This window comes from Rhamphochromis sp. 'chilingali' (assembly GCF_963969265.1).
Source record: "Rhamphochromis sp. 'chilingali' genome assembly, chromosome: 2".
NCBI lineage: Eukaryota > Metazoa > Chordata > Actinopteri > Cichliformes > Cichlidae > Rhamphochromis > Rhamphochromis sp. 'chilingali'.
Genome location: NC_137930.1, coordinates 6,495,147 through 6,507,357, shown reverse-complemented (window position 1 = coordinate 6,507,357; position 12,211 = coordinate 6,495,147). Strand labels below are relative to the sequence as shown.

The window sequence follows — 12,211 nt, the reverse complement described above, 5'->3', positions numbered from 1 at the left end:
TTTTTCCACCCAGTGTACAGTTATTAAGGAGGAAATTACAGAAAGGAGGCTGTAAATATGTTTTCAGTGCTGTTTTAAATGGCAGTCTGTAAGGACTGACACATGTTTGTAGACACTGAAGCAGTTTTTCAGATCCAGAGGTTACTGCCTGCTGTAACCTGTTTTTTAAATCCTGTTTTTTAATGGTTTAACGGTTTTTAGCCCATATATGGGTTGTCGCATGACATTGTTTATGCTGCACGTAGATGTTTTAGCCTATTTCTACTAGAAGTGGCTTTGAGAAGAGGGAAGGTTTTTGCCCACACAGCAGAATTCTTAACAAGGATCTCCTGCCACCTAATGAATGTCTTCCTCAGTCAGTCATGAGCCATTTGCTTCTTTCCCCTCCTCTGTTCCGCTACCTGTCCTCGCTTTCTCCCTTATCTCTGCATGAGATGACACTACAGAGACGAGTATCTATTTGGGCTGATCCCCCAGGTCCACCTGAAGCTTTGATGCTTTCGCTTACACATCAGCTCAACGCTCCTCTTACCTTCCGCTTAGTGTTGGCAGTTCCTTTCTTCCCTCATTCTCCTGTCATTACACTTTATCCCAGAGAATTGGACCCACTCACGTTTGTCTCTGTGGCCTGGCAGTATATTCTCTCTCGCCTCTCGTCTCATTTTCTCTGCCTTTCTGAAGCCCTGAGGGAAGCATTATTAATTGAAGCCAGTACCCCTGCTACTTCTTATAGCTCTGCTATCACTGATAATTGGACAGGACATTCACAAATCACACTCCTCTCCAGCTTCTCCCTTCAGCTCCTTTCTCTCCCCCTCAGATGTCACTTTGTGGCCTCTTGTGGTCGACTACCTGTGGTAATCACCTTTGGATGCAGTTTTTATACAATCAATGTCAGTGCAGTCCCTCATCCCTCACCCCTCCCACTGCATGTGACAAATGACTTCAGCAACTTTGCTGGAGTGAAAGGGAAAATTAAGTTTTGCAAAAGAAAATTTATTTGCTGAAAAAAATGAAATTATTCTTCTCCCAGTCATCCCGATCTTTCTCTCGTAGATGACACACCTGAGACGTGCATCTACTCAGGATGGTCTCCCTGGTCAGCTTGTAGCAGCTCTACATGTGAAAAAGGTCGCCGGATGAGACAAAGGATGCTGAAGGCCCAGCTGGATCTCAGCGTGCTGTGTCCCCACACTCAAGATTTCCAGCCCTGCATGGGCCCAGGATGCAGCAGAGAGGGTAAACACACACACACAGACACACACAGGTATTATTTGACAGATAACTCATGCAAATACACTCTGCAGTTTTTAAATGGCAGTTTCATTTATTAAGGGAAGAACATTATTCAAGCCTACCTGGCTCTGTGTGATAAAAGTAATTTGTTAACTCATGAATTAAATGTGACTAACCACTTTTTTTCTTACTTTCACTAGCTGCACCTAAGACTGATTACTGTCACTTGAACCGAATCTAACAAAGTAAAGTAGGTTAAAAAGAATCCCTAAAAGCAACACATAATACCACAATCGAAAGAAACAGCTGAGAATATTTAAGTTTGAGATGTAGTGCTCAAGTTTTCTTGTGGTTTCTCTGAGCACCGCTCCGACCTTGGAGTGAATTTGCAAGGACGTGAATACCTGGGAAGATTGTAGCATTGCGTCAACACACTCTTAAATTCTTCACACCAGCAAACTGCAAAAGCTTTAGCTTTTATAGAGATCATCACACTTACTGATGATCAGTTAATCAGGCGCATTTGATTAGCAGCACCTGGCTGCTACTTAATACTACTTTATGGTAGTTTCATTCTATGGCCCAGAATAGATTACATAAAAGTTTTAAATTGATTTGCATGTCATTAAGTGAAATAAGATCCCCAAGCAAAGCATAACTAGTAAATAGGGATGGGTATCGTTTAGGTTTTATCTGATACCAGTACCAAACCGGTACTTTTGAAACAGTGCCGGTGGTTAAATGGTGCTCGAACCGGTGCTTAAAGAATGGAGAACACAAACTTTGTTCTAAAACGTCTTATGTTTAGCTGTTTTTTTGTAAAAAGATAACAATGTTAGCCTTTTCTGCAGCTAGAGGGCACATATTGTATCACTCTTGGCTGGAAGCAGTGCTTAAACAATGGAAAAAACACAAACTTTGTCCAAAAACCTCTCATGTTTAGCTGTTTTCCACTTTTTCTTTGGTCATTTTAGCCTTTTTGGCCAGGGTGAAGGGAGTATCTGCCATCAAACAAGAAGACAGCCGCATGTAACTTCGATGGTGTTTGCTAGTTCACCTTACATACATTAATGTAATAACGTGGTTAGCCTACTCAACGTAAATTACACAGAACAACATTAAGCTACTCACGCAGAGAAGAACGGCTGCTGCCATCATCATCATTTCTGCTACACTGGCAGGGCTAGGGGCCAGGACTCTACTCTTCGGGTTCTTGGGGGATGTTGCTAACTCCGGGTCCGATAACAGGCACCACACCAGCAGTAGGTACGGCGCATTTCTCGGCTTTAAAAAAAAAAAACGCTATGCGTTGCCAGGTGTTTCATCAGTTACCTCCTTTGCACAGTATCACAGTATCAGCTTAAAGCACTTGTTGCAGGCTGCAGAGTTTGCATCTTTTGCTGTGAAGTACAGCCAGACTTTTGACCACTTCGCCTTGGGCATTTTTAATCTGTAGCTCTGCTCTAAAAGAACCTACGCACCGGGGCCCGCCTACTATACTTGGAAACGTAAAATGATTGGCTAGAATCTGAAGTGTATCACAGCTCAGGAAAAAAAAGCACCGAAATAAAGCACTGAAATGTGCGCTGCTTTTCGGTCTGGTTACTACCGTTTATGTCAGAACCGGTGCCATAATGGCACCGGATACCGGTACCCATCCCTACTAGCAAATGGTGGCAGGAAACCAGGAGGGGTTCTGGCACACTCCTCTTTATAGAAGGTCTCTAAATCTTTTATGTTGCTTCAGCTCTCTCTACAGATTGTCCATAGGATTGAGGGCTGTTGAAGTTTTGTCTGCATTAATAATGGAGGCTTTAGAAGAGATTAAGATTTCTCAGCCAGATTTATTTCAGTAAATATCGGGTGACTGTAGCTCAGGAGCAGGTCAAATACTGATTGGAAGCTTGGTGGTTCGATCCCTGGCTCCTCCAGTCTGCATGTCAAGTGTCCTTGGGCAAGATACTAACCCCAAGTTGCTCTCCGATGCATCCATCGGACTGTGAATGTGTGCGAATGTTGTTAGAAAAGCACTCAGTTTAGAGACAGTACTTGTGTGATTGGGTGAATGTGGCATGTTGTATACAGCACTTTGTGCACTCCGGGAGAGTAAAAAAGCGCTATATAAGAATCAGTCCATTTAAATAATATTTATACAGTTGTGTAGAAGGACCTCTAATAACCCTGACAAAATGCAAATGCACATCATTTTTCATCTTCCTTATTAAATTTAAAGTAACTGCTTTTGAATTCCTTCTTAGGACGGCCAAAAGAGAAGATTTTTACCTACTAAAGAGCCCTGATTCTACAATTCTACAAATAACATTATAAAAATGATCTAAAATACAAATTCAGAAGTAAAAAAAAGATGTCCTTCACAGTGTGGAAAATAGACATTTATTTCATTTATTTGTTTTCTCCTACTGTAAAAGTTAAGAGCAACTCTTGAGTGGCACTAATTTAGATTTCTTTAATGTCTTTAAATTGTGACACCATTACTTTTAATTAAATACCTTCTTATACAGTAAATTAGGCATTTTAATTAAACATCGTCCATCTGTTTTTGACACGTCTGCCCACATGCTGTGACAGCAGAATAATTAAATGTCTATATTCTTTCCAAACACATGCAGCACACGTCAAAACAAGCTTAAATTGTTCTGTTAAAGCTAATAAGAACAACTGGAGGACTGTTTAAGTATCTGTGCAACACAACTAAATGAACTCCCTCTTAAAAATGTGCTTTTAGAGTTTTGGACTTCTGGCTTCCAGTATGATCTTGTTATTGGTCCTTTAAGCCAGTACAACAGAAACAAAAGATTTAAAAAATTAAAAAACATTTCTGTTATATAATGTCTGTTTATTTTTGTGTTTATTGTTATATTCTCGACCCTTGTTTCATTTCAAAAAGGTACGTTATTATGACTAGTAAGTTTGCCACAAGCCAAATCAGCATTGTTTGTGTCTTCCTGCTGCCCCCTAGTGTAAAATAAATTAAAAGTTGCTGTTAATTCCTTGAGTGACATAAATCGGCTCAAATCTCAGTTTCAATCTGATCTTCAACTAAATGTACTACTGCAGTGAACACATTCACAAATCCTTTAAGCATCTTTTAACCAAGTTATCAACATAAATTACGATCTGTAATAATAAATAAATATAAATTTGTCAGGTGTTAAGATCCCCAGTATGTAAAATGGCACTAATAATGCTGATAGTGTATTTATAAGGCCAAATGGTATTTAGTTTGCGACTTTCTTGGGTCCAAAAGTTTGAATAGAGATTTCAGGTTAACCACAATTTTGAAATTTCATTCAGTTGTTAAAATTATTAAAATTTATTAAAGATGCTAAAGTGTAATTTTTGAACTCTGATTAATCACTAAATCACTAAAATTCCAAAAATGTTAGGACACTGTGTAAAAAGTAACTATAAAGAATTCAACGATTAAAGTCCAAACTGTACTCACAAAAGAACAAATATTTAAACTGAGACATTTACTTATGTCATAAAATATATTGGTTTATTTTGAATTTTATGACCGCAACATGTCTCCAAAGTTGGGATACGGAAACAGTGTAAATGAAAATGTAAGTGGTACTGAAAACCAACTCATTAGCTTAACTGGCAACAGGTCAGTAACATGACTGGGTGTAAAAAGAGCATCTCAGAGAGGCAGTTTCTTCTTTGCTTTATGCACATCCACATTGTGCCTTTGCAGATGGTCAAGCTGCCAATCAGTGCTGAAAGGTATATACAGGTTTTAGAGGATATGCTCCCATCCAGACATCATTTACATGGATGTCTGTGTGTATTTCAGCCAGAATGAAAACTACGACAAAGAAGACTCAGTGCTGTTGAAAAGCTAGAATCCTGTATCAGAAAAGAATGAACTGTTGCTAACTGTGGTTAAACAGTTAGCAGGTGTTTTCTTGACATTTTACACAGGTTGTATAACCAGAGTTATATTCATTGATGTTAAATTGTTAAGCATTTTCAACCTGTGCTCTACGACAGCAATAATCAAAGCAGCCAACACTCACTTGTCTTCTGCACCCAGAGGAAAGCTGGGGAGTGCTGAACTGTTTTTTACCTCACTCTGCTCCACATCATCAAACCTTAGCAAAACCAGTATGTTGGCATGGTTACACATCAGTGCCCCCTTAAAATGGTAATGCCAGATAGATAAGTTGGTTTCTCGTGGCTGGTTTGGAAAAATAAATCTCATGTCCGATGGAATAGAAATTGTAATGTAAGTGACTGAATGTATAACTAACATGACAACAACCATTTTTAAAAATGCTTCAACAAACTAATGAGTCTCTTCTCTTCACAATTTCAAATTCAGTCTGTTAAAAAAGCTCATCACACTATTCAAAGATTAGCTTTAGCAGGAAGTTTTTGTATTCTGTAAAGGTGTCCTGACCTAAAAAACACAAGTGAAATGCATTTGTGTTCCCCTGAAGAGAGGGCAGAGACCTCACTACAGGAAACCTGGACACTACACCACCTGGGCTCATTGCTTTTTCTCTTTGCCATTAAGCCGAGTCATCATTTCACAGCTACGACATTGACTACTCTGGCTCTCAGTCTCATTACTGAAATGTTCAGCTTGTTTCAAGTGGACCTAAACCTAAACTTAATAGCGACGAAGTTAAAAATATAATAATACACAAACAATAATTACAGAAATTAACAGAGCAACGACACGTGGAATGTCACAGTCACAAATTGTACTAAATGAATCAAAACACAATTTTGTAATATTGCATTAAAAAAAGTTTGCATTTCCTGTGTCCTAATCCTTTTAGAGTTTGAGACATTAAAATCGGATCAACAAGAGGGGCAATCAGTGAACTCTCGAAATAAGCAGATTAAAGCTTCGCTATTTATCTTATTCCAAAAACAAACCGCACTCAGTGACTCTGGGTGGTTCATTGTGGCTTAAACCAATTGAATTTTGTTCCCTTGGTTATATTTCACAGCCCGGTGAAATTATTTTCTACCTAAATTCCATTGTGACAGTTTAGGTTATTGTTATGAGGGATTACTGTGCGCTTATGGAAGGAAACAGGTGGCACCTTTGTCATTAAAAAGTGAATCTCCAGCTAGCTACTATGAAAGCTCCATTTGAGAAAAAGGCCACGCATATCTGAAGATATGTTTATATAGTTTCATCAAGGGAATATGTGACAAAATACAGGAAATCCCTAATCACACAGAGTAAACACTGGTAATTGGATACCCTAATTACTTCACTCAAACATAAAAGATTATGTGGATCAGGTCTTGGTGCCGGATGGCCTGCTGCATCCAGGATACTTAAATCAGGATTTGATTGTGTTTATCTCTAAAAGAAATCAAAGCACCGTGCTTTCAATCTTATGTTAAAGCTAATAAGAGCAAGTGGAGGATTGTGTATGTGCGGGAAGCCAATTATCAGTCTGACACAAAGTGAGGGCCCACACACACAAACATATTTACTAAGCTGGCAGTTCACGCTAATCTAGGTTATCAAATTACTTTCAACTTTTTCCACATTTCTTTCCTCCTACTCTCAGTTTCTCTTTCTTCTTGCCAAATGAGAAACTTTTTCGTCTGATTTCAGTCAGAGTTGATGGACCTTTGCTTAAAAAAAATGACAGCAAGCACACAAACGAGCAGAAAACTTCGGAAGTTTGCTTTTACCCGTTTTTCGGTGAAGTTGTCAGTTTGGAACAAATACTGGGAGGCAGTAAAGTCAGCGCCTGTCTGCTCCCCACCCACCTCCTCGCTCTTCTTCTTTTGCTCCCAGGATGTCTACAAGGCCTCAAACTAGTGAAGCTCCAGCTGTTCAAGGCTCAACAAGCCTCTAACACACACATGCACACACTTCCACCCCTCACTACTCCTCTTATTGATTACCAGCCAGCAACATGGATAGCTTTTTGTTCCTGAGCGCCTCTCCTTTGTTTTCATTTAGCGTTCCGTTAGTGTGCAGTGGGAGATGGATAATTGCAGGGTTCATGCTGGGGCTGGATAGAGGCCGCCTCCAAGGGTGATTAATATTCCTGGGAAATATTTTGGCTCTCTAGAGGCCTCATCCAAGCTTCAAATACCTGTATCTTTTATTAATGATTCACTTCGCTCTGCTTTATTAGGCCACCTCTGATAAGTAACACTATTCTCAGTTTGGTAGGAGGCTTATACATTTCCAAAAAGAAGAAAAAAAGAAAAACCCATGCTAAGTTGCTTGAAGTTCATTCGCTCCTTCTTTTAAAAAAATTCTTACAAAACGATCTCTTTGTATCTGACTCCCTTTTGTCACTTTTGATTCACTGTCTTAGTCGCTATTCTCAGAAGAGGTGTTGGAACAAGATGGCTCATACAGCGTCTCTCTGTAAGTGAAGAACAGGGAGATCCCGAAGCACCATTCTGGCTAATAGTGATAAAATATACCAGAGTGGAACCTTGTTAAGTTCGAGAAGCTGCAGTTCACTTTTCAGCTGATACACAGCGAGGTCATACATATTGACTTCCACTCCCTGAAGGCCCCTGCTGTGAATAAGACTGTCCCTCAGGCAACTCGCCTTATTAAAAGAGAGTTAAGGCAGTGTCCGAGGAAGGGCTTTTTTAAAAGTGACACTTTCAACTCTGAGATGACTGAACAGTCTGAAACCTAAGCAGCTGTGGGGGGATTCTGGTTTGGTGTGTAGAGAGAGAATCCTGTGACTCAAGTGCTCCTGTATGGATTCTTTTTGATGAGGACCTCTTGACTGAGATAGTGAAGCTGAAATAGCTCACTTGGGAGAGTGCTAGACTGAAGATCTGAAGGTCCCATTCCAATACTGGGTTTTAGCAGCAGAAAGGCTGCTTCTGCAGAAGGCACAGGTGGGACAATAAAACACGTTTCCTATTGAAATTACTTTTCTTTGCATGCAAATGTTGGGAATTTTTGAGTCTTTTTTCCGCAATGGTTTAAATCTTCTAGGATAAAATGTAAAACATCTAAAGAAGCTGACATTTCAAAAGCATCTTCTGAAAAAATGAAATGCAGTGATTTGTGTAAAATTTAGGAGAGCTATTCCTGAACTTAAAAAGAAATTACACAAAAGCTTGTCTAAGAGAATTCAGGCTGTGACAAAGAATAAAGGCACTCATATCAGATACTGACTAAACTTATTAGAATTATACAAACTCTGGTTTTGCCTTATATACAGTATTTCCATGTATGTTTGTAAGTTTTCAATCAATAGGTTTTTCCATTTCCCCAAAGGTGGGTAAGGTGAGCTGCTTGTTATTGTTTTAGTGTTAATATACAGATAATTTAGCTTTTAGGCTCCGTTGATCTCATTCCAGTAACCAGCTGTGCTTTGCAGCGGCTGATATCAGCTACCTCACTGTCATACAGGCACAGGACAGCATGGTGGCTTTTTGTTTTCATGGCTGCCACTTGTAAGTCAGCAGATTTAAATAAGAACTCTCTTTAAAATTTAAAAAACTGATTTCCAAAAATCTGACCTTTAACCTCTCCATGTCTCTTTTGAAACAAGGAATGTTCACAAGGAAAAGTATTTTGGCGACAGTGTATGTTTTATGACGTCTTGTGGAAACAGACTTCCAGAGTGTTACTTTTATACTGCATACACTGCGCACAAATTACAACACTGAATTTTGCTCAATTACAAATGCTGGTGTTTACTCAGTAAGAAAAACAAGTTGGTGGTCGTCTGCTTTCTCTTCCTGCTGGACAGAGCCCTCGACGTGCATGATGTCAGAGTGGATCAGCTGGTCGGCCTGCAGCGTGTCCTGCGGGATGGGGATGAGGTCTCGAGAGCGATATGTCAAACAGTATCCCGAGGACGGCTCGCTCTGCCAGCTCAACACTGAGGAGACAGAGAAGTGTGTTGTCAACGATGAATGCTGTGAGTCTGTTTTTTCTCCCGTATGAACAGATTGACCCAACCAACCAAATTAACAATGCCTTTAATTTGAGCCAGCTGCTACATTTCTTTTTCGCACAGAGTTTAATGTAGCCTGTCGTCTTTAAATTAGAGCATCTAATTTCACCGTGTTTAATATGCAAAATAGTCCAACCAAAAAAAGAAAAAACGTTGTCAAAGAAGCATAAAAGAACAAAGTGAAAAAATAATGACATAAATGAAATAAATAATGCACATTTAATTGGTGAATAAGGTGTATTTCATGGCCGTAACATAGTTTAGAACACATGTATTTATGCTCCTAATAAAAACATGAAAGTAGCAGCGAAGTTACTTCAGCAATTTTATCTGGATGTTAGCATTAACATGCACTGGTGCCAGAAAATGTGTGTAGCTGATAAGGAAGTTGTTCCTATAGAGCCGATATAAGGTTGCCAGATCGTATCTGTTGGGTAGGATATATGTGATTTTTCTCTGAGGGCATTCAGGCAGCCATTTCTGATATCCATTTTGAAACAGAGTGGGGGGACTGGACTTCTCTTAATGCAGTGCACTTTCTGCAAACATCCATCTGTCCATCTATCCATCCATTATCTACTGCAAATCCAGGACTAGGTCATGGGGCAGCGTTCTAAGCAGAGATGCCAGACTCCCTCTCCTCACCAACACCTCCAGATCACCTGGGGGATGTCAGTGGTTGCATTACACCTACTTTAGACACCAAGAAATGTTCTCCAACTCTCACTTTGGGTTACAAATGTAATAACATAAGTAAAGTCACTTACATTTTTACATAAAAACAGGTTTTAGAAGTAGTAAAAAGTAAAAATGATGTGTTTTGTAGTCTAGGAGGAGTCTGACTGGCTCAGATCTCTGAGATCAACAGACAGAGGAAGCTTTTTATAATTCCCCCTGTAGTGTGGCTGAAGAGTGTGTAACTTGATAAACAGTAATAGCAACAGAGGTTATGAGCTAACTGACCCACATGGATGCCTTTTGTGCCTGAGTCTTGTTACACTGTCCATGCCAGTGGCTTCATTGCCGTAGTGTCTGTTGCTTCTTTGTAGTTTGATAGGAGTCGATATTGCACTATTTGTGATCATCTTTGTTTGTGATGTTTTTATTGAATTCATGAGAGACACGCTGAGCAGATATGGCTATTCAAGGTCGTCAGACTTCTAGCTTTGTTCCTGGTATTCACTAAGTGAATGATGGGGAAGGTTATCTGTCTTGTATAAAACATGTGCTCTGTATTTGTAAATTTGGAGAGTAGCCTGTTTTATCTCTTGAGTACATTTGCATATTAAAGGAGCAAGGAGTTTTTCTTATTAATGGTCAGAATTAAGTGGAAACTGAAGGAGAGGCAGATCTATAAGCTCTTTATAAAAATACAGAGTAGAAACCATCGTATTTACATCACAGTGATGGCTTTTTTTTTAGGTTTTTTTAAAGGCAAAAAGAGTGTTTTTTCTCCTACTTGTCCTCTATTATTGATCGGTCGGTCAAATTTGCACAGTAGTTATTCCACTGTGCTTAAAATACTAACATATATTAACTGAAAGTGAACTAACGATACATTTTTGCCGTAAATGTTCAATTTTGAGCTGAAACTGATGGATGGAGATGGTTTTTGTATTCTGTCCTTCCAACAGCACCCAGCAGCTGCGTGGTGACTGAGTGGGGGGAGTGGGATCCCTGCAGCGTCACCTGCGGGATAGGCATGAGAAGAAGGGAGCGTATGGTAAAGATGCCCCCTATAGATGGATCCATGTGTAAGACCGAGGTAGCTGAAGTGGAGAAATGCATGATGCCAGAATGCCGTGAGTCAACAGTTGCTGTTTTGTCATATGTTGTTTTTTTGCATGAGCATTTGTTGGTATATTAGCACTTCATTTGCATTTTATTTTAGCTGACTGTAATGAATGAGCAAATACTATAATTACGTGTGTGTATCACTTAAACCAGATACCATCCCCTGCATGCTGTCGCCTTGGTCGGAGTGGAGTGAGTGTAGTGTCACATGTGGACGGGGGATCCGAACACGGCAGAGGATGCTGAAGTCTGATCCTGCAGAGTGCACTGAAGAGCTGGAGCAGACAGAGAAGTGCATGCTTCCTGAGTGTCGTAAGTGCTCTTTTGTTGTTGTTGTTGTTGTTGTTCTTCTTCTTCTTAGGTAGATACCGGGTACAGCTCACACTCTCACATCTAAAACCAGTCAAACACAAAAGAGCGCTGAAGATTAAACGATCCCTGTTTGCATTAACTGAACAGGATTACATGAGAAAAGTGGAGACTAAATATTTGAAAGTAATACAGAAAGCCAGAGTATATTAATATAGTAACTAGTTACCTATTAATGCTAATATCTGATCACATCAGCTCAATGCATTTGGAAATTTGGAGGTGGTCAAGATAACCTGCTGAAATTCAAACTGACCATTAAAACGGTGACTAACATTGCTTTAAGTGACTTTATATTTCAGAAACTGCTGATCTACCAGGTTTTTCCCACGTAACTATCTCTACGGTTTGCAAATAATAGTGGGAAAAAGAGATCCAAATATCCGATGAGCAGCATTTCTCTGTGAGAAAATGCCTTGTTGATGCCAGAGGTCAGAAGAGAAAGGCGAGAATGCTTTAATTCAATTCAATTCAATTCTTTATTTATTTGTCACATGTAGTTATAGCTGGTACAACATACAGTGAAATGTTTTTTCTGGCTAAAAAAGTACTCCCCCCGACTGTGCAAACATGCTAAAAAGGATTTTACATAAGCTAAGAAAAAAAGGAAAAGAAACAAAAGTTAAAAGTAAAAAAAATATATATATAAAAAAACAATGTAAAAGTCCATATGTTTGTGCTTATAAATATATATCCATGACGTGCAAGATATTGCACTGTAATGATTTGAATGAGAAAACTATAAAAATATACATATTTACATAGTACAGATGTATATAATAAGGTACGGATAAGGTTCAGAGAAGAAAGGTAAAGTGCAAATTATGTACTGTGTGTGAGATTGTCCATCATGTTGTCCGGTTTGTGTTTTGGTT

At 39.3% G+C, this 12,211-nt stretch overlaps 1 protein-coding gene across 1 annotated transcript in view; it reads left to right on the top strand.

Annotated features, from left to right (window-relative positions):
- Nucleotides 1-12,211, top strand: part of spon1b (spondin 1b) — a 122,836-nt gene that overhangs the window by 100,040 nt on the left and 10,585 nt on the right. Inside the window, exons 11-14 of the mRNA XM_080876651.1 lie at nt 1,057-1,239; nt 8,967-9,137; nt 10,808-10,975; nt 11,121-11,279. Coding sequence (XP_080732777.1) covers nt 1,057-1,239; nt 8,967-9,137; nt 10,808-10,975; nt 11,121-11,279 — 681 coding nt within the window. The remainder of the gene's footprint in view (nt 1-1,056; nt 1,240-8,966; nt 9,138-10,807; nt 10,976-11,120; nt 11,280-12,211) is intronic.